Source organism: Callithrix jacchus, chromosome 22 (genome assembly GCF_049354715.1).
Source record: "Callithrix jacchus isolate 240 chromosome 22, calJac240_pri, whole genome shotgun sequence".
Taxonomy (NCBI): domain Eukaryota; kingdom Metazoa; phylum Chordata; class Mammalia; order Primates; family Cebidae; genus Callithrix; species Callithrix jacchus.
Genome location: NC_133523.1, coordinates 2,949,650 through 2,971,566, shown reverse-complemented (window position 1 = coordinate 2,971,566; position 21,917 = coordinate 2,949,650). Strand labels below are relative to the sequence as shown.

At 62.2% G+C, this 21,917-nt stretch overlaps 1 protein-coding gene across 7 annotated transcripts; it reads right to left on the bottom strand.

Annotated features, from left to right (window-relative positions):
• Positions 1-746: 746 nt before the first annotated feature.
• On the bottom strand, positions 747-21,639 carry NCLN (nicalin). 7 transcript variants are annotated; one of them, XR_013531232.1, is made up of 16 exons: positions 21,353-21,639; positions 16,214-16,404; positions 15,564-15,708; positions 12,568-12,662; positions 11,287-11,367; positions 9,382-9,485; positions 7,180-7,268; positions 6,914-7,053; positions 5,934-6,112; positions 4,726-4,813; positions 4,593-4,631; positions 4,360-4,523; positions 2,960-3,013; positions 2,744-2,822; positions 2,466-2,584; positions 747-2,352 (listed from the first exon to the last, which is right to left on the bottom strand). XR_013531232.1 is itself a non-coding variant. In XM_078361480.1 (16 exons), exons 1-16 carry the CDS (start codon positions 21,534-21,536, stop codon positions 2,317-2,319), a joined length of 1,854 nt encoding a protein of 617 aa, XP_078217606.1. In that variant the 5' UTR covers positions 21,537-21,639; the 3' UTR covers positions 747-2,316. The 7 variants fall into 7 exon arrangements, 5 of the variants coding, with proteins under 5 accessions (XP_078217606.1, XP_078217604.1, XP_078217605.1 ...); XR_013531233.1 differs by having other exon boundaries at positions 4,360-4,520; XM_078361480.1 differs by having other exon boundaries at positions 2,466-2,651.
• Positions 21,640-21,917: the final 278 nt, after the last annotated feature.

Sequence of the window (21,917 nt, the reverse complement as noted above, 5' to 3'; positions counted from 1 at the left end):
AAACCCCAGATCTGTGCTGTACACGCCCTCAGTAAACCAAAACTAGGCAAGGACAGCACCCCGCTGGGACCTCTCGGAACCTGGGGTGGGGTTGGGAGCCAACCTCACACAGCCCACTGCCCACCATCCAGGGCTGCAGAGTCCCCCCAGAGTCATGTCCAGAAGAACCTGAGCCTTTCACGTCAGTTGGAAGTGGGATCTAGGCAGAGGTCATGAGCTAGGGGGACACCTTCCTGGAGGAGGTGGGCCCTGAGCCAACCTGAGAGGTCCTGGGAAGACAGAGACGAGGCGGGGGCTGCAGCAATGTGGCCACAGGCCGAGGACACCGGGAGCCCTAGAAGCTGAGGGAGGCAGGAAGGGCTCGCCCTGAGGGTCCTGCCCACACCCTGACTTTGGACTTGTGGCCTGGGAGACAGTGAGGGTAGAATCCTGGTGTTCTGAGCCCCATAGGTGGTGGTGCTTTGTGATGGTGGCTTGAGACCCTGTATGCAGGCCCTCCTGGGGGAGGTGGGAGAGGGCAAGGCTGCCGGGCCCAGCAACAGCGGGTGGCCAGAGCCTCACTCTCCCGCACACCCAGCCACCTCAGGCACAGGCCTGGCCCACAACGGGCTTGTGCCCTTCCAGCAGAGGGCAAGTCAGTGACGTGCTCTGCACACAGCTCTGCCCCTCCTGTCACCCCCTGGAGGAACACAAGCTCCCCAACAGCTGCCACAGTCCAATCCTCACAGCCCCCAGACAGACGGTGGTGGCGATCATTCAATATGGCTTTATTTTCTCATCGGGCCGGCTGCACCCCACACCAGCCTGAGAACCAGACGGCCGGTCAGTGCGTCCTGCCCAGGAAGGAAGGAAGCTCCCTCCGCAACCCTGGCCCTGCGGCACCCAGACAGACGCCCACTGGCCAGCACGCAAGCACCCCCCAAATCCTGTCATGGTGACAAGGCGGCAGCTGCCTGGGTCCCAGAGTCCCACCACGAGTGCCCAGAAGACGGCGGTGACGGGCCTTTGGGCAAGTCTCTGGAGGAGCAAGCCACCCGCGGGGCAGACAGGGGAGAGGGAGTGCACTGCCAGCCAGGAGGAAACAGGAGTGTTGTCCCCTCACCCTTCCAGGCGGCAGGGTGGACAGACCCCCGGGCTCCCATGGGCGGCCCAGGTCCCTCAGACAGCAAACACCTCCCTGGGCCACGAAAGGGAGGCGGCCTCGGGTGCCCAGGCCAGGACTCGCCCAGCTCAAGCCCTTTCCCGTGAGCTCGCACTGGGTAGGTTGTATTGCTAAAGAACGGACACGCCTGGGTCTCCCTGAGCTCAGTGCGGCCTCCTTCCCCCCACACTCACACCAGGCGCCCTGCCTTCGGGGCTGAGGTTCCGACCCAGCCTCTCCAGGGGGCTGGACCTCCTCTCTGAGTCCCAGGAAGGGTGGCCCCAGAGGCCATGTCCCAAGTCATCTCTTCCCCAGCAAATGCTCGGATGCCCCTCCGGAACACATCGTTTCTACAGATGAGGAAACTGAGGCCCAGGGTGGGGAGTGATGGGAGGAGCCATCAGGCCTCCCCGGGCCACCTCCTGCCTCCCAGACCTCCACCAGCACCCAGTTCCCCAGAAACCGGCTGGCCCTGGCAAAGGCTGGAGGGCCTGGGGGGCCCGTGCCACGCCCAGGAAACCGCAGGCACCGGCTCAGGCTCAGGGCAGGGAGCTGGGGGGTGGGAGGGCACGCCATGCAGGTGAGGGCCCTGGGAGCTGGGCTGGGGCCTCGGAGGCACAGGGGCCAAGACTGGCTAGGAGAGGAGGGCAGGTGGCCAGGGGTGTGCAGTGTCGGGGTGGAGGAGACAGGGCCCCTGCCAGCCCCCCGTGGAGCAGAGGCTCACAGCAATGGTGTCTGCTTGCCACTGTCAGAATAGGGGAAGGCCGGGTGGGGCAGCTCCCCGAGAGCCCACTGTGGGGGGATGGGTCGCTGAGACCACGAGGGACAAAAGGCTCCAGTGGGGCTGGAATCCCGGAACCCTGCGCTGGCACTGCCCTCTCCAGCCAAGAGGGAGCAGAGATAAATAAGCACATCCACGCCACCATCAGGGAGCGGGAGGCGCGTCCATGGGCAGATGCGGAGCAGGGGGCAGTTCACACCTGCAGTCCAGGCCCCTTCGGCAGGAGGTGGGGGCGGAGGCGGCAGGAGATCGGGCGGGAGTCCCGGTGTCTCCGCTCTAATTGTGCACGTGTGCTTACATCGGACCGAGGGCGGCCGGCTCCCGGGGCTGGGGGGCTGGTCCGCAAGTCTGTAGCCTGGCCCCAGGACATCTCCCAAGCTCTCCTCCAGGAAGTTCAAAGACAAGGAAAAAAGGAAGAATCCCCCCTGGTCTTGGAGAGCAACAGGGAAAAGCTCTGTAATTCAGTGTTTCGACCACTGCCGGGGAGGGGAGGGTCTCTGTCCCCGCTGGGGCCACCCGGACAGGAGGGCAGAGTCCACTCACTCGTGCTCCGCCCCATGGAACAGGCTGTGGAAGGGGCTCTGGCTGCGGGGGCGGCCGCGTCACTGCGTCTTGGCCTTCACGAGCAGCCTCTGGACGCTCTTGTAGAGGAGGCTGAAGTGCTGGGGACGCACCAGGAGGGGGTGAGGATGTGGGCGGGGCAGGAGCCCCAGGCCGTGTGACTCTAGGCTGGGCCAGGGCGTGGGATGCTGTCAGAGACGCCCAGCCCGGCTCCCGCTTCGCGCTGCCCCCTGCCCCGCCCGAGCCCGGGCACTGCTCACCTGGACAGCCGCATAGGCCATGCCGAGGTAGGCGGCGATGCCGACGGCCAGGAGCAGGTCAAAGACGGCTGGCTTGACTCTGTGGAAAAACACGGCCCTGTGGTGGAGGACAGGGCGGGGCAGCGAGGTGGCCCCTCAGACCCCGTGGGCCTCGATCCCCGTGGCTGTAACCCACAGAGGGGTGACGGACTCCAGGCCCCGCTGGCAGCCACTCACCTGTATGCGTTCATCACTTGCTTCAGCTGGTCGTAGAAGACAAATTCCGGGTCCCTGGGGAGGGAGCACTTTCTCAGGGGCACCACTACGCCCAAGTAATTCTTTTTTTTTGTCTCACTGCCGCCCAGGCTGGAGTGCAGTGGCGTGATCTCGGCTCACTGCAACCTCCGCCTCCCGGGTTCAGGCAATTCTCCTGCCTCAGCCTCCTGAGTAGCTGGGATTACAGGCACACGCCACCACGCCCCACTCATTTTTGCATTTTTAGTAGAGAAGGGGTTTCAGCATGCTGCTCAGGCTGGTCTTGAACTCCCAACCTCATGGTGCACCCGCCTCGGCCTCTCAAAGTGCTGCGATTACAAGTGTGAGCCACGTTCCTGACAGCTAATTCTTTAAAGTGTTTGTAGGGCCGGGCGCGGTGGTTCACGCCTGTAATCCCAGCACTTTGGGAGGCCGAGGCGGGTGGATCACGAGGTCAAGAGATTGAGACCATCCTGGTCAACATGGTGAAACCCCGTCTCTACTAAAAATACAAAAATTAGCCGGGCTTGGTGGCGCGTGCCTGTAATCCCAGCTACTCGGGAGGCTGAGGCAGGAGAATTGCCTGAACCCAGGAGGCGGAGGTTGTGGCGAGCCGAGATCACACCATTGCACTCCAGCCTGGGTAACAAGAGCGAAACTCTGTCTCAAAAAAAAAAAGTGTTTGTAGAGACACAGACTGGGTGAGGTGGCTTCCACCTGTAATCACAGCATTTTGGGAGGCTAAGGCAGCCTGATGACTTGTAGTCAAGAGTTCGAGACCAACCTGGCTAACATGGTGAAACCCCAACTCTACTAAAAATACAAAAAATGAGCCGGGCGTGGCGGCGCGCTCCTATAATCCCAGCTACTCGGGATACTGAGGTCCAAGAACTGCCTGAACCGGAGCCGGAGTTTGTAGTAAGATGAGATCACACCACTGCACTCCAGCCTGGGCGACAGAGCAAGACTCGTCTCAAAAACAAATAAATAAAAATTTAAAACTTTGTAGAGATGGGGTCTTGCTCTGTCGCCCAGGCTGGTCTCCAACTCCTGGGTTCGGTGATTCTTCCGCCCCAGTCTCCTAAGTAGCTGGGATTACAGGCGCCCTCTGCCACACCTGCCTAGTTTTTGTATTTTTAGTAGAAACAGGGTTTCACCATATTGGCCAGGCTGGTCTCAAACTCCTGACCTCACGTGATCTGCCCGCTTCATCCTCCCAAAGCGCTGGGGTTACAGGTGAGAGTCGCTGTGCCCGGCCCGAGTCCCAGCCTCTCTTGTATCTGCTCCACCTGGCATCCCCAGGGTAGGGGTGTGGGAGACGCAGTGAGGGTGGCCCCGTACCCCCAGGCTGAGTAGGGTCAGCACGGAGCCCAGGCCCTCACCGCTTGTCGGCCTTGACGTGGTGCTGCTTGACGTCCTTCAGGTAGCGGCTCAGGTGGTGCTGTAGCGTGCTGAGGAACGTGCTGTCCTTGTCCACCAGCTGCGCGGCCCGGGGCTGGTGGGTCAGCCAGTCCATCACCGAGTCCAGCTGCTCCTGCTGGACCTGCTGTGGGGACGGCGGCGGTCATGGCCCCGCCCCGCCTGCCCGCTCACCCGCCGGCCCTGGCTCGCTTACCATCTGCTCCGTGAACACCGGCATGTCTGGGGGTGTCCCCTGCAGAGAGAGGGGCGGACAGCCCTGAGTCCAGGCCGCTGGGCTGGGGCTGGGGCTGGGGCTGGCGGTGGCAGTGGCCGTGGCGAAGGCTCACCTTCTCCGTCAGGTTGTAGATGACTCGAGTCAGAGCCTCCGCAATGATCCTCGTGTTCCGGGTCAGGGTCTTAGAATCCACCCGGGACCTTCACAATTCAAACACAGTGTTTTAAAATGTGGACCTGGTGCCTGGCACGGTGGCTCATGCTGGAATCCAGCACTCCAGCCCAGGCAGCAGAGACTGTCTCAGAGAGTGAAGTTAAGCTGAGCTTGAGCTACTCAGCTGACACGCAGGCTCAGGTTCACCGCACCCCACGACCTCCAGTACCCTGGTCCTGCCCCACTCCTGTGCGCAGGTGAGGCTCGCACCCCACAGCCTTGGTTCCTACCAACATGGTTTTCTGCTCTTCCGGGGTTTAAACAGGACTATTCCCCCCTGGTGGAAGAATCCATTCTGGGACCCTCTAGAAATCCCAGGTGGCCTCCTGGGCTGACCCCACTTCCCCTCCTGAGCTGACCCCACTTCCCGGCGATCTTTCCTAGCTGGTGGACAACCACCCACCTCCATCTTTTCCAGACCTGCAGACCACATGGGGATGTGTCCCCTCCCTCCCGCGCCTGGCTTTTGAAGGCCTCCGATGGCTGAGCTCAAACTCCTGAGAGCCCAGTGAAGCCAGAGCAGAGCGGAGGCACAGTGCAGGTCTATGCTGGGCCCTCGGGTGCTAGGGAAGGAGACGGCGCCCGCCTGCTGGTTCCAGGACCGGCTGGGAGTGTGCCCAGGGTAGCCAGACTGTTTCAAGCTCCACAAAACCCTGCCCACGGGAGCTCACAGGACGGCAGGGAGACAGGCAGGACACAGAGTCAGAAGACACAGCGCCCCAGAGGCTGTGAGAAGGGCCAGGGTGCAGTGGGGGGCCAGGCTCCCCAAGATGGTGGCCGGGGCCAGGCAGGGCTTTCAGGCCATGGCAGGGCCCTGAAGAGGCTCGGAGGCAGGAGCTGCTTGCTCCTAACTCAACAAGTGACAGAGTCTGGGGGTCCCACACGAGGGCCACACCTCAGGCTGCTGGCCTCACCTTCCTATCCCCAGTAACTAGGAGCTTGCAAACCGCCTGACCCTACAGCCGGCCTTGGCCACACCCTAGTCCCTTCCCCAAGGCCTGTGTGGGGGCCGTTCCCTGCAAGCTCTCACAGCCCCTGGACTTGCGACCTGTCGCTCAGCCCCCAGGAAAGCTCCAGAAGGCACTGATCGGGCGATGCCGAGCTCACCGCACATCCATGATGCTGCTGCGCTGGCCGTCGCGGTGGCTCTCCAGGTGGGACAGCGTGAAGGCGGGCAGCCGGCGGATGGCGAAGCGCTCGTGCTCCCAGGCCAGCACGTCCTCCGCTAGGTTGATCCGCTTGTGCACCATGGAGAACCGCACCTCGGGAAACTGGTGTGCGGCCACCTGCAGCGGGCAGCGCCATTAGCAGAGGCCAGGCAGGGGTGGGACCACACAGGGGCGAAACCACCAGCAGAGGGCGGGCAGGGGCGGGGCCACAGGCGGGGGCGGGACCACCAGCAGAGGGCGGGCAGGGGTGGGACCACCAGCAGAGGACGGGCAGGGGCGGGGCAACAAGCAGGGGCGGGGCCACCAGCAGAGGTCGAGTAGGGGTGGGGCCACAGGCAGGGGCGGGACCAGCAGCAGAGGGCGGGCAGGGGTGGGGCCACAGGCTGGGGCGGGGCCACAAGCAGAGGACGAGTAGGGGCGGGACCACCAGCAGAGGACGACCAGGGATGGGGCCTCAGGCAGGGGCGGGACCACCAGCAGACAGTGGGCAGGGGTGCGGCCATAGGCAGGGGTGGGACCACCAGGAAAGGACGAGCAGGGGCGGGGCTACAGGTAGGGATGGGACCACCAGCAGAGGGCGGGCAGGGGCGGGACCACAGGCAGGGGTGGGGTGGGGCCCCCCAGCCCACTTTCTAAACGCTCCAGGGGTCTCTCAGAACCCCCGATGGTGCAGAACAAGGAGAAATGTACCTACCCCCGGGGTCCCCCTGAGGCCTCCCACTGCAGCCCCAGGTAAGGAGGGACGGGGAGGGGGAAGGGACACACACAGCCCGGGACAGGATGCCCCAATCCCGCCCCGACAGTGTGCCCTTCAGTCCCAAGGACCCACAGCAAGGACACCCCAGGAAGGAATGCCCCACCCCGGCCCCGATGTGTGCCCCATAGAGCCCCAGGCCCGTCCCTCAAAGGGGCACCCACCGTCTCCAGTTCCCGCAGGAAGGCGTGCTGCAGGGTGCCTTCCCGGGGCGGCTTGGACACGTGGAGGTGCAGGCTGCTGCCCCGGCCCACGGTGTCCAGGCACAGGACGAAGGCCACGTTGTCCTGGAGCAGGCTGGAGTCTGCAAGGCACCGAGAGCTGGCGGGGCGGGCAGTGGTCCCCGATCCCCGCGCCCCCAGACCCACACGGCAGCCTCCCCCTCCAAACGCCCCCATGGCCCCTACCACCACCACCTGGGGCCGCTCACCTGTGTGGTCCAGGTTGTCCTCCAGCCAGCGCTTGGTTCCCTGGTAGTTAAACTTGCCCCCTCCAGAAGCAAAGAACAGGAGGTTATACCTGGTGGAGGGAGACCTGGTGTTGGCTTTGACAGGCGAGCACCTGGGGCGGAGACCCAGCCAGGTCACAGGTCCCTGAGGGGGGCTGTGGAGGTCTCCCCAAAGTAGGAAATACTGACCAGCCCCCTAGGGCAGGGTTATTCCCTCAGCCCTGTGGGGCCAGATGGTTCCCTGGGGTGGGGCCATCCTGGGTGCTCAGGATGCTGAGCAGCGTGCCTGTCCTCACCACCCTATGCCAGGAGCTCCCCCGTGACAACCGCTGATGGTTCGGTGTCTCTGGGCAGCAGGGCCACCCCACATCAGACCCCAGCTCTAGAGGCCTCTCAGTCCAGGAGTAACTGGGGTGACTGACCAGGCAGCAGATACCAGGAAGCCCAGAAAATAGACTATTCACTTAAAGAATTCCTTCTTTTTCTCCATTAGAGACAGGGTTTCGCTCTTGTTGCCCAGGTGGGAGTACAGTGGCACAATCTCGGCTCACTGCAACCTCCAACACCTGGGTTCAAGGGAGTCTCCTGCCTCTTGAGTAGCTGGGATTACAGGTGCACGCCACCACATCCAGCTGATTTTGCATTTTTAATAGAGACGGGGTTTCAACATGTTGGTCAGGCTTGTCTCGAACTCCTGACCATGTGATCCACCCATCTCAGCCTTCCAAAGTGCTGGGATTATAGGTGTGAGCCACCACGCCCGGCCAAGAATTCTAATGGAACATAGCCTGGGCTGTTAGAGGGTCACCAGGATCAGAGAAGGAAACTGTTGGGGACAACCCCTAACAAAAGCCTAGGCCGGTGGCTACCCTTACCCTCCCACATCTGCCCCAGACTCTCTCTAACCCAGTTCCCCTCTTCCCTGGAAAGCCAACCTCTGCCCTGGCTGCCAAGAAGCCCGCCGTTCGGCAGAAACCAGTCCTGTTCACGTGTGTGACAGCATGAGCTTCTCAAAGGGCGTCAGTGGGGAGCTGGGGAGGAGGTTCCACCGCTTAACAAAAAGCTTTGGCCGGGCATGGCGGCTCATCCCTGTAATTCTAGTGCTTTAGGAGGCCGAGGCAGGAGGATTGGTGAGCTAGGAGTTGGAATCAAAGTTCCTACCTGAACCTGTATGAGTCTGGCAGCAGACTTGTGACTGTGAGAAGGGTGAGAAACGTCCCAGCCACAGTGGCCCTGACCTCTCTGAGCCGCTGACACATGGCTGCGGGAGTCCCGTCTCAGGAGGGGGTGACTATCACCCAGAGGTGACTCTACCCACCCTCCCCAGGAGACGGTCATGTCCAGGACATCTGTGGTTGCTACGCCTGGGGGTGCTCCTGCCATGGAGTGGGTAGTGCCCAGGACAGAATCATCCACAAAAGACATCCGCAGGGCACGGGGGACGAACCCTGCATTCATTATTTGGGGAAAAATTGAGTCTGCTCCTTGCTCACACCAGACCCCAGGATAAACTTCCGCAGGGGCAGACGGTGTGAACCAGGCGGACCCCAGCTCCTGGGATTCGCCTCCTCTCTCCCTCCCCACTCAGGGCATGGATTTCAATGTGTACAGCCTCCTGGGAACTCTGGGGCACATGGGACACAGTCTCAGTGAGGATCATGGGACAGTCTCTTGGGGGGTGTGGAATCCCCTAACCCAGGGTGATTCTGCCGCCAGTGGAGAGCGGGTGATGCGTGAGGACATCTGTCCCTGTCATGACTGTGGGGTACTCCTGGCATGGAATGGGTGGGGGCCGGGATGCTGCTCAGTGCCCTGCAATGCCCAGGACGGCCCTGCCCCAGGGGAAAATCTGGGCCTGACATCACAGGGCCGAGGGGAGCCCCTGGTTCCAGGGCCCTCAGCGGGGCGTCGCCACCGCTTGCGGCTGACAGCGCTCCCAGCAGGCTCCGCAAAACCCTGCCTGGGGCAAACAGCTGGCGGGTCGTGGGACTCCAAGAGATGAAGCCTGCGAGGGCTGGGCTTGCCCTCGATAAACAGGGCGCCCGATTCCTGGGCTCCCTGGGTTCAGGCCCACATCAGGGCCAGGAAGCTCCACAGAAACAGGTGCAGAGGTGCCTGGTGGGTGGCGCTCGCCGGCAGTGCGGCCCCCGCACCTCTGCACCCCTGCCCGCCCCCGGCACTCACGCTGCATGTGTGCGCTTGTAGGTATAGAGCCGGGAGAAGAGGCGTGCCAGCTCCAGCAGCACAGAGACGCCGCTCCCGTTGGAGTCCGCGCCCAATGACAGCCACTGCAGGGGCGGGAGAGGCAAGGCCACAGTCACCCCACCCCGTTCCTGCACCCCAGTGACCTCAGTGCCCACAGCAGCCGCGGTCATCTCCGCGCTGTCCCCAGCCCCTATGCCACGTCCGGTGGGCAGCTGGATGGCTCCCCTCCTACATTCGATCCCACAGTGATGGCCTGGGGTCTGCAGGGCCCAGCGGAGCCCAGGACTCTCCTCATCCGCCTCGGCTCGGCCCCACCCCGGAGAAGCTACACACAGTTTGGAGCCCAGGGCCGGGCCGGATTTGCTCATGGAGGGCAGTGTCTGTCCACCCCTGGTCTCTGTGCGGGGTCCCCTCCGAGGGACCAGCCCTTCCATCCTCCAGCCCCAGCCTTGGGGGAGACCGGCACAGTCTGACCACGTGCCTTTCCCGCCCAGATGCACCTTTGTGATCTAAAGCCGCGTTCTCAAAAGGACACACTGCTTCTTGGACACTGCGATGGCTTGGGACTGTCCCAAGACCACAGCGTATAAAGGGGCCCTCGGTGGCACTGAATCAGGGGGAGGCAACATCCTCCCCAGTGAGAGAAGCCAGCTCCAAAAGGCTTCGTGCACAGTGTAGCGTTCGTTCACACAACCCGTCCAAAAGGCCAGTCCACAGGGACTGGGACGGAAGTGTGCGTGCGGAGTTCTGGGGCCGGGGAGGGCACCGAGTGACAGCTGATGGGGCAGGGCTGCTTTTTGGGGTGATGGAGTTCGGGAATTAAGAGGTGGAGACTGTGTGACTCTGCACTAAAAGCCACCTGTACACTCTAAAATGGTGACCTTTACGTCGTATGACTCTCAAAAAAGAAATATAAAACTCAAAAAGCTTCACTGGGACGATGAGGGAGAAGGTACAGAGAAGGGCGGGGCGCGGTGGCTCACGCCTGTCATCCCAGCACTGCAGGAGGCCGAGGCGGCTGGATCCCCTGAGGTCAGGCACTCTGGAGGCCTCGCCCTGAGCGGCTTCAGTTTGTGTGTGGACCCCGGCGGGACCAGGCTTTCTCAAGGCTGGGGGCCCGGCCCTCCAGGGATCGGGAGCTCAGCCGGCCCTCGCGCTCTGCCTGGCTCAGCTGATTCGTGTTCGAGGAAGGCAGCAGGGTGCCGGGTTCCACTGTGGTGCACGCCCGGACGCCACTCAACCCACGCTCAACAGAACGAGCTTGTGCGGCAGGCCTGAGACCAGGACCCCGACCTTGACTGACAGCAGGCTCCGGGGCCGAAGCCGCGTTCACAAACACCGTGGTTTACGTGAGGCCCTGCTTCCCTCTGGAGTCTGGAATCCCAGCAGTGGCCAGGCAGCCGGGGCCGCAGAACCAGCCCCTCATAGGAACTGGGTCGCTGGACCTCTGGGAGCTTCGCTAGTGACAGTGCTCCAGGCTCACTGCCAGGGGTGAGGCATGGGGAGAGCGCCTGGCCTCCTGGCCGCACCCCACGCCCCTTTCCCTTCGAGGACTCTGCTCCGTGCTTCGTCCTCTCGCTGGGACAGATCACAACTGCCAGGCGGCCTCGTGTGGAGCCACAGCACCCAGGCTCAGACTCCCTGCGCTCAGCCTCTGACACGGCCACCTCCTACCCGGGGACCTGGGACCCCAGGCAAGAGCCCAGCCTGTTTCATTCCCACGACACTCTGAGGTCCTCATGGGGATCAGGATGACTGGCAGAGGCTGTCGAGGGGTGAACCGCTAGGACCCCCGTGCTGTCCCCACACACGTTTTTCCTCAGCACTGGCCTGGAGCCAGAGTCCCCACCCCATGGGGTGGAGGATGGGGACGCACATACGTACGGGGGCCACTCCGAAGGCGTCATAGTGGGCCACGATGACGATGGTGGGAAGGTCCTCTCCACCCAGCCCCGTCAGCCGCCCCTGCGGAGAGACAGCGGGGTAACGACCTGGCTGCTCCCAGGGCAGGTGAACCCTGGGTGGGGCTTGGAGGCCCCTCCCCTCTGGGCTACGTGGGGCCTGCCCGCCAGGTTCCAACGTGGTCCTCAGCGCCGAGGCCCACAGAGGTGCCAGCCTCTGACTCTGGGAGCCCCAGGGAGCTCCTCCAGGGACCCCACCCTGCTCTGGCCCTCAGGTTGAAATCTTTAAAAACCAGGGAAGAGCAGGAGGATAACTTTTTATAGGAACAGGACCAAGTCTGTCATCCAGGCATTTGGGTCCCTTCAGGGTCTGTGTCCACCCGCCACAAACCCTCCTATTACCCCAAACCAAAGTCAGATTCCACTGTAGCCGGGGGCCAGCAGACTAGACTTCCACAGAAGGCCAGAGGGGATATTTTCAGTTTGGGGACCAGATGGCGTCTGTTATAACTACTTAGAAGCTGCCACGGACGTGTGCACACGCATGGGCACGGCCGGGCGCGGGGCTCAAGCCTGTGATCCCAGCTCTTCGGGAGGCCAACAGTTTGAGACCAGCCTGGCCAACATGGTGAAACCCCGTCTCTACTAAAAATACAAAAAGTAGCTGGGCATGGTGGCGCGTGCCAGTAATCCCAGTTACTCAGGAGGCTGAGGTAGGAGAGTCACTTGAACCCAGGAGGCGGGGGTTGCAGTGAGCTGAGATTGTGTCACAGCAGCAGCTACGCAGGTGTCACCTGCTGGATCTACCTTGATGACCTGAGCACCCTACTTCCACACCAGCAGCTCCCCACCCTCTCAAAACCCTGCTGAGCCTGACACCCCAGGCGCTGGGAAGGGCTGGTGAGGACGCAGTGTCTGGCTGACGGGTGAGGTTATGTGACAAGAAGGGGCTGGGGACCCTGCAGCCTGAAGGGGGCTTCCTGGGAGGAGCAGCCGGTGCAAAGGCCCTGGGGTGGGAGGAGACGGCAAGGTGTGTGGGGCCCATGATGGAAGGCAGGCCCTGGGCACGCCACAGAGCGACTCCCCGGCCATGTGACGAGTCTGGGCTCCTTCAGTCACCACTGGAGGGCTTCAGCCAGGCGGGGGCATGATCTGACCCCAGCTCCCCATCAGAGGCTCCCTCTTGTAAGGCTGAGCTGGGGAGCCAGGCGGATGGCAGGGACCCCTGGGTACGCGGGGCCGGGGCGGGGCAGGCGGCACTCACCTCCACGCTGGCGATGAGCCAGTCACTCACGGCCTTGCTCTGCACCCCGCTAGTGACCATCTGGAAACCGTTGGCAGTGGCCGTGCGCAGGAGCACTGCGGAGAGGGAGAGGGCGCGTCAGCCTCGGCCCAGCCAGGCCACAGCCAGGGGGCATCCCTGGCACCCACACCACCACACCACAGGTCGGTGTCTCGGGCAGAGCCAACCAGCCGGGTGCGGGGACGTCCCCAGCAGACCTCGATACCCTGCAATACCAGCACTCCCTCCAGGACAAGCTTCTCTTGAAATTATCCAGGCCGAGCGCGGTGGCTCACGCCTATAATCCTAGCGCTTTGGGAGGCTGAGGCAGGTGGATCACAAGGTCAAGACATCGAGACCATCCTGGTCAACATGGTGAAACCCCATCTCTACTAAAAATACAAAAAATTAGCTGGGCATGGTGGCACGTGCCTGTAATCCCAGCTACTCAGGAGGCTGAGGCAGGAGAATTGCCTGAACCCAGGAGGCGGAGGTTGCGGTGAGCCGAGATCACACCATTGCACTCCAGCCTGGGCAACAAGAGCGAAACTCCGTTTCGGAAAAAAAAAAAAATTATCCACATGTCCTTTCTGGAACGTTCTGCTGGGGAACTGTTCCTCCATGCCATTCTGGTCCTTTCCTCCCGGGCCCTCAATAGCAGCTGTTCACTTAGGGAATTACGGCCAGGGCCCGGCCAGGACTCTGAGTCCTCACTTCCGTGTTTTAATGCATTTTTAAATCACAACGTTTTTGTTTTTTTGAGACAGAGTCTCACGCTGTTGCCCAGGCAGAAGTACAATGATGCCATCTTGGCCACTGCAGCCTCTACCTCCCAGACTCATGCGATCCTTCTGTCCAGGCCCCCCAAAGTGCCAGGACTACAGGTGTGAGCCACTGGGCCTGACCTAGAAACACAATCTTTTGAAAAAAGGGTTAACAAAAAATTAATAATAAAATTTTTTTTAAAACCCTCAACTGTCGTGGGTATGTGAAATAGGATCATTGGGGGTCGCGTGTCCCGGGAAACTCTCTGTAATATTTTTTAAACTTCTTGTAGGTATAAAATTTCAAAATCAAAAAGTTATTTTTGGTCGGGCACGGTGGCTCACACCTGTAATTTCAGCACTTTGGGAGGCCGAGGCGGGCAGATCACCTGAGGTCAAGAGTTCGAGACCAGCCTTAACCAACATGGTGAAGCCCCGTCTCTACTAAAAATATAAAAATTAGCTGGGCGTGGTGGCGCGTGCCTGTAATCCCTGCTACTCAGGAGGCTGAGGTAAGAGAATCACTTGAGACCGGGAGGTGGACGTTGCAGTGAGCTGAGATTGTGCCACTATACTCCAGCCTGGGCGACAGCCCATGTGTGGGGACGGGCAACAAGTGAAACTGTCTCAAAAGAAAAAAAATTATTTCTAAAAAGACGGTTGTGACAAGTGATATGTGATTGCTTTTTTCCCCACTCACCGTCATGAAATAAGCGTTTCTCCACGCCAGCACAGTCCACCTCGAGCCCAGGATTATTTATCAGTCCTACTTTTTATTTCTTATCTATTGACTATTTTGGAGACCAGTCTCGCTGTCACCAGGCTGGGAGTCAGTGGTCCCATCCTAACTCCCTGCAGCCTCACTCCTGGGCTCACGTGATCCTCCCACCTGACTCTTGAGCAGCGGGGACTACAGGCATGCACCACCACACTGGGCTAATTTTAAAAATTTTCTGTAGAGACAGGAGTCTTGCTATATTGCCCAGAATGGTCTTAGACTACTGGCCTCAAGCGATCCTCCTGCCTCATCCTCCGCACGTGCTGGGACAACAGGTGTGAGCCACCATGCCTGGCCCTCAACATCATTTTTACCAGCTGTGTAATACTCCACCAGGTATGAGACTCCTCCCTCAGGCTGCAGTGAACCGAGATGGCAACACTGCACTCCAGCCTGGGCAACAGAGGGAGACTCCGTCCCAGAAAAAAAACCAAAAAACTCAGAACTACACTCTTCTGATGCCACAGCAGAAACGGCCATTGTCAAGACTTTTCATCCAGACCAGGTTTGGGAACGTTTTCCGTAAAGGGCCAGATAACACTTTCGGCTCTGCGGGCCGGAGGGTCTCTGTTACAGCCGCAGCAACTCAGCTCTGCTGCTGGGAAAGCCACCAGGGACTGTGCATAAATGAACGTGGCCCACTGCTAATAAAACTTTATCAACAAAAACGGGTGGCCCCTGGGCCGGTGTTAGCCGACTCTGGATCTAGAGTCCCAGTGACCTGGCGGTGTAGGATGAACACTTTTTACAGCGGGAAACCACAGCACCAAACTGCTTCGGGTGGGGCGGGGCCGGGACAAACCCCCCTGTCGTGCCCTATTCTTTGCGGCCCTGGGCTTGGCCTTCTTTCTCAGCCCTGCTCCCCCAGGAGCTGACCACGGCTTGGGCAGCCCCTCAGCTGCATTCCTCCAATTCCTCTTTCTCTCTCACTCTTGACAGCACTCCACTCCCATTTTCCCTGGGACAGGTCCTGTTCCGAGCTCACTGCCGGGGCCCCCATTCGCGGGGCTGGAGGAAAGAAAGGCGTGTGCCCCTTTCCCTGAGAACACCGCCGACGGCCCGCACTGCTCGCTGGCGATGTGATGCTGAGGACCTCCCCAGCAGGTGGAGAGCTGAAGACAAGCCCGTGTTTCTCACACGCTGCGAGCCCCTGAGGGTGACAGGAAAGGCCTCCCACCAAGTCGGTGGTTCTGGTCTTTCATGTGTGCACAGCCAGCAGCCAGGCAGGGGAGGGGGGGCTGCAAAATGCAGAGTCCGAGGTCCCAGCCCTGAGGTGGTGACGCAGCAGGCCCACACAGGGCCCAGGAACCCCCACTGTTAACCCCGGAGAAGGGAGGCCACACGCCGACGGTGGGAAAAGCCCAGGACGACGGCGGCCCTCGGGACGGGGACACCTCCCCATGCCCACGGCCCCCGCCCTGCAGCCCGGAGCCCACCTTCAGCGGCAGAGGCGGAGCCCTGGGAGGCGGAGGCGGCCTGGGTCTGCTCGTAGATGGACAGCAGCGCCTCGTCCTCCACGGCGAAGTACACGGGGACGATGGTCTCCATGGCCAGCATCTCAGGCTCGATCTCCATGAATTGCTATGGAGCAGACACATGCTCAGGGGGCTGCTGCTGGCCTGGCAGGGGTGGCAGGGTAGCAGGGGCCCAGTGGCAGTCCCTGGAGGGCAGGCAGACCCTCAGAGGGTGGTGTGAACCGGGGGGCACTCTCGAGAAACAAGCACTTCCCCCATCCCACCCGCCCCCCTCATCTGCAAGAGCACCTCCACTCAGGGCATCCGCTGGGTTCTGTGGGCCCTGGCGCCCGATCACTCGCTGGAGCGGGGCTGTCCTGGCACCGTGGGGTGCTGAGCAGCGTCCCTGGCCCCCACCCAGAGCAGCCCTCCCTGAGCACCTCCGGACATCAGCCAGCATCCTCTGAAGACAGAACGGCCCCCTCGGAGGACAACAGTGCAGGGGAACCCCCGTCCACCCCACCTTCCGAAGGGCTGAGAGGCAAAAGCCACCTGCCTAGGGTCACACAGCTGCTTCCAAGTCCAGCCCCAGCTTCTGGACCGGAGCTGGCCGGGGCAAGGCAGACGCTCACCCGGACGACATCCTGGGGCACGGCGGCCATGGCCCGGGGCAGGATGATGACCACGGCGCCCGCCGACTGCCGCAGGGCCTTCTGGTACTGCTCGTAGGAGAAGTCCAGGAGCCGCATGAGCACGCAGCGGCGGCTCAGCACCTCCGCGGCCATCGTGCGCGCCTCCGTGTTCAGTACCGCATTCCGCGTGCCTGTGGGGACAGGGGAGGGGCCGTGAGCCTCGGTGGGTGGCCGGGCTGGAGGGAGGGGACAGATCCAGGCCAGAAACCCATCCAGCAGCCCCAGCCCCAGCCCAGAACCTGGGGCCCTCACCTGGGAGACCACCAATTCAACAACTTTCCAGGGTCCCCCAAGCCTGCCCCCTGCACACCAGGTCGCAGGGGCCGTGAACGAGCGCCGGGCCTATGCCCTATGGGCTTAGTGCCCGTGTTAACCTGGGTCCCAGACCTTCTGAGAACCATCACTTTTGAGACAGGGTCTCACTCATTCTGTCACCCAGCTTGGAGTGCAGTGGCGCAATCTCAGCGCACTGCAGCCTCCGTCTCCCAGGTTCAAGTGACTCTCCTGTCTCGGCCTCCTGAGTAGCGGGGACTACAGGCACCCGCCACCACATCTGGCTAATTTTTGTGTTTTTAGTAGAGACCCATATCTGTACTAAAAATACAACGTTGGCCAGGATGATCTGGAACTCCTGACCTCAGGTGATCCACCCATCTTGGCCTCCCAAATATCTGGGATTACAGGTGTGAGCCACCTCACCCAGCCCCTCTGACGGACGCAGAGACCCTTCTCCCCGGAGAAACCTGCACTTCCCCGCCACCATGCCGAAGCTTACGGGATCCCGGACCAGGGCTCCAAAAGCCTCTTCCGCAACAAACCAGAGAGAAAGCGTTTCTGGTCCGTGTCTCCACCACTCAGCTCGAAAACTGCAGGGTGAGTGCAGCCGTGTCGGACAGGTGAGCCGACGTGGGGCTGTGTGCCAACAAAACGCTCTCAATTAGGCCAAGGGCGGGCCGCCAGCTGGGGCCCACTCCCCCGAAGCCGGTTCATGAACCCCGGCTTAAACCCCTGCACTGAGCTTCGTGCTTGGGGCCATGGCGCGCATGAGGCCCCAGCTCTGCTGTCCAGCAATGCGCCGTCTGGGAAGAGGCGGAGGGCGGGAAGCTGCCTGCTCCAATGGGGCATCCAACAAGCCGAGCTGGGTGTGTGGGGGGACAGGTGCAACACGGAAGGGACAATGGTCTCAGGTGGGAACGGGTGGGGTCTCGGGAACAGCATAGGGAGGTGGGCACAGAGAACCAGCTTCAAGGCCCGGGATGGAGGAGCCACTACAAGCCCCGGGCCCGCAGCCTCACCCCTGCTCCCCTCAGAGCCTGACGCCACCAGCCCTGCTGGGGGCCTCTCCTTTTCCCTTGAGAGGCCTCTGGGAGATGGCAGCAGAGAGCTGGAGTCCCTGGGGTCCTGCGATGCCAGGAGCGCCCCTCCCCTGCGCCCCACCTATCCCCACGTGCCCTGGCCTTCTGCAGCGGCTCGAACGCCACCTCTCTGGGGTCGGGAGATGAAGCCACTGGCAGGCACCCCTCTGCCCCGTTCTCTGGCCTCAAATTTCCACAGGCAGACACAGGACCCGCTTTATGGAGTGAGCGAGGCCAGAGAAGGGAAGGAGCAGCAGCAAGTCAGAGGAGGGGCGGACGCCAGGGCCCGAGCTCCCTGGAGGCCACGGCCTCACCTTTAGGCTGGAACCCGCCCATCTGAGCCCCGCCTCACGTCAGCACGTGCGGAGGCCATGCTGCCCTCCGGGTCCCAGCTCCTGCTCCCTGGGGGCGCAATGGCAGGGGCTCTCTGTGACCAAGGCCCGTCTCCCCAGAAGCACAGATGGCCCCGGGTGGCCCCAGCCTCCCTTGAGGGCCAGGGTTGGGCCGGGTGTCCACAAGCCAGTGCAGACACAGCCCTGTGCAGAGGCGAAACCAGTGCCAGCTCCCTCAGCCCCAAGTCTGGATGGGCAGAGGCCACTCGTGGACGCTGTGAAGGAGGGCACGGGCATCGTGATAGAAGCCACCGGTTCGAGTGACAGGAGCAGACCTGAACAGCAGGCTGGGCATCTATCTATCTGTTGGGGGCCAGGCGACCACCCTTTCCCCGCCCGGGCCACGGGGCTCTGGCATAATCACCCAGCTCCGCTGTTTCTAAGTGAGAACAGCCAGAGACAAGATGTGAATGGTGGGCGTGACCGCGTGCCAATAAAACTTTATTAACAACATCAGGCGGGAGGCCAGACGTGACCCACAGGCTGATGTCAGCCAGCTCCCAGATGAAGGAGTTCTGGCAAGTCTGATGGACTTGGCGGGTCCCGGGAGCCCGGCACTCCAAAGGGTAATGACGCTCCCACCTCACAGGGGCCAGGAGCTCAACCAGCCCCACCTGCCATGAAGGCAGCAGAGCCCAGAAAGCGCTTCCCCAGGCAGGGCCGGAGCCCGCTCAGCGCAGAGGGGCATGGCGCACCTGGCCAGTGAGACCCAGACCACACCCCAACACAAAGGGCACCGCCCCGCCCTGCGTTTCTCAACAGCAGCAGGAAGGAAGTTGGGAAAGGATCCCCAGGGCGTGAGGGGTGCCGCTGCTCGGGGTGGTGGGGCCGGGGCAGCCACCGCTGGGCTCCTCCAGGGCCTGTCCTCGGCAGGGCTCTGCCCCAAATCCCCAGTCTCTCGGAGCTGCCAGAGCAAGGCAACGGGGTGTGTCGGCCGGGCCTCGCCTACCTTGCAGAGCTGGGCTGTGCTTCCCGGGGCACAGATGAGGAGCATGGAGGCAGCTGCCCCACAAGCCTCTCTGCTCATTCCCGGAGCCCACGAACCAGCTGGGCAAATGCCAGATACAGGGAAAGCCGGGCCCGGCTTCCTCACCAGGAGAAAGGCTGGGGGCCGGCAAAGGGGGCACGGGGCAGAAGATGCCCATTGGAAGGAAGAATCAGAAGAAAACCCTGGACTGTGGACAAAGGCCTCAGAGGCGCGAGGGAAAGAGAAAAGAGTGCGGGGAAAAGGAAGGGAGGGCGCCATGAAAAAGGGGCAAGGGAATCGGGGAAGGGAATGGGGCGAACGTCAGGAGGCTGTGGAGAAAACAAGGCCCCACCTGGAAGCCAGAGAGGGTGTCTCCTGGCTGGGGAACGGCGGGACCTGCTCACTCCACAGCCAACATGCATTCCCCGGGTGGGTTCACAGGAAGAGATGGGGGCCCACACCCGCCCAGGGACACTGTAGGAGCCGCCAGAGCATGCCTGCCTGGGGGACTGGAGGGAAGCAGGTGAGCTGGGGGCCCAGGCAGGAGACACCAGGAGTGTGAACAGGGCCTCAGAAGGGACTGGAGAAACAGGTTATCTTGAGCAATAGGAGTGGGGTCTTCAGGGTGCAGATCACGAAAATCCTGCCCCTCGGCTGCACAGGCCACATTTCGGGGGCTCGGCAGCCTCCTATGGCTGGTGGCGCTCCTGCCGGGCAGTGAAGATGGAGGTCACAGCCACCTGACAGTTCTACAGGACGGTGCTCCCCACCGTGGGAAAATGCCACCCAGCACGGGAAAACGCGGTCCCGGCATCAGGGCTCCTGGCCTTCCACTCCCACCTACGGAGCCCGGAGCCTGGGTTTACACCACCACTCCTGGCCACGGGCTCTTCCCCGGACACCGTGCACACTGGGGTCGTATCGTTCTCTGGGGTGGGGCCGACCTGGATACTGCAGGGTGCTGAGCAGCGTCCCTGGCCTCCACCCACTCCCTGCCAGGCGCACCCCCCAGCCACGACAACCACAGATGTCCCCCAACATCACCCAACGTCCCCTGGGTTAATAGCAACGGCTCTAAATGAAAACATCTTAACTCTGGGGCAAAATGGGGCCTGAGGCCAAAGTCTGGTCCCATCTCCAGAGATGGGCTCCCCAAGGGCTGGCAGAGGCTGGGGGTCCCCGTGCCTCAGGCTGAGCCTGAGATGGAACAAGAGGAACCAGTACAGGAGAATCTGGGCTCAGAACGAAAGGGCCGGTGAGAACCTGTGGATGGGAACTCCTCTACAAGGGAGGTCAGGCCTTGACACTCAGGGACCTGAGGGGCCAAGCCGAAGAGAAGAAAAACCAGGGACCAGAAGGTTCTGGAAAGCCAGAGACTGCTACAACCAGGAAAAGACAAGGGGATGTGGAATGATTTGGACACTGGGTCAGGGCCACGACGGGGCACTGGGGACGCTGGTGTGTGGGAGCATTGCAGAATTCAGGGGCAAGGGGACCTGGGGTGTGTGAATCTGGAAGGGTATGAGGAAACCCTGGAAAGGTGGAACAAGTGGGGTTCTGGGAAGTGGCAGTGAGGAGGCTGAGCTGAGGGCATGGGTAGGCATCAAAGGCGGGACAGAGAAGGGGGTCAAAGGTGATCGGAGGAATTTGGGACGTGGGAGGCAGCCAGGGAGGCTAGACCACCAGATTCTGAAACATGACTCCCGAACTGGGACCAGAGTGCCAGGGGCCCAGGAAGAAATGGGACCTTGACGTGGGAGCAGGTGACCAGAGCGAGAAAACTCAGAGTGGGGGTTCAATTTGGACAAAGTGCACTCGGCACCCAGGGCCGTGGCAGGGGGTGGGGGCTGCTGGACCACCGCGTGGAGTGCTTCAGCCTGGCAGAAATCAGTGCGGGGACCTTTAACTCCAAACGCAGTCAGGCAAAGGGAGGAGGCGTGGACACATGGATGTGACCCGGTGGGTCCAGGGACCAACCAGATGGTCTCTAGAACCGGGGCCTGGGCGCTGGAGGTCAGGACGGGGGCGTCTGCTCAAGTGGGTCGGCACAGGGAAGCCTAGGGGGCAGAGAGGACCCAGGAGAGAGACTCGGCCAGGGACAGGAGAGGGGGGACCTAGGGCTCCAGGAGCGCGGGGCGCTTGGCCCGGCCATGGGTTCCAGGGCAAGGAGGCCTGGGCAGGGGTCGGGGGTTGTGGGAGCAAGTGCGGAGGGCGGGGGCCTGTGCGCTGGGCAAGGACAGCCGGGGGTCCCGAGCAAGGGTGGGGGGGCCCAGGCCGGGTCTGAGGATCGGCCGGGAGCTAGCCGGGCGTGAGTGGCGTGGCCGGGGAGCCCGGGGAGCCCCGTGGGTGGGCCGGGGACACGCACCGTAGGGCTGGCCCTGCAGGTCGTACTGCTGCATGCGGTACACGGTGAACTCGTGCGCGGCGTCGGCGGCGGGGAGCGGCGGCGCCACCAGGAGCAGCACCGCGGGCAGGAAGACGATGAAGCCAAGCGGCAGGCACGACGCCTTCAGCATGTTCTCCAGCACCTCGCCCGCTTCCTCCAGCATCCTGGCTGGCGGCGGGGCCCCACGGGGCGGCGGCGGGGACGGGACGGCGGCGGCGGCGACGGCTCCCGCGGACTCACCTCGGCATGGGTAGCCGCCGGGGTCCTGCGGGCGCCGCGCTGGGCAGCCCGCTCTCGCTCTGGGGTCCTGCGGGCACCGCCGCGAACCACCCCGCCAGCCGCGCTGCCTTTCGGGAATTGCAGTCCGCCCGGCGCTCGCTAAGCTCCCTGGGAGTTGTAGGCCCACTCTGGGACTCCCTGAAGGTGCGGCGGGCTGTTGGGCTAACACCGCTGAAGTTTCACATAAACTCCAAGTCATAAAACACAATACTATGTTTTAAAAAAACTATTTCGCAGTAGCACTTTCTTAACCCTGACTTTGGCG

Excerpts from the sequence above, each read along its gene's own strand:
- NCLN (XM_078361478.1), bottom strand. The coding sequence starts at position 21,536 with ATGCTGGAGGAAGCGGGCGAGGTGCTGGAGAACATGCTGAAGGCGTCG. Across the intron at positions 12,663-15,563 it reads CTCCGCCTCTGCCGCTGAAG|TGCTCCTGCGCACGGCCACT; the intron begins GTGGGCTCCGGG and ends CCCTCTCCGCAG. Across the intron at positions 2,823-2,959 it reads CAAGTGATGAACGCATACAG|AGTCAAGCCAGCCGTCTTTG; the intron begins GTGAGTGGCTGC and ends GTTTTTCCACAG.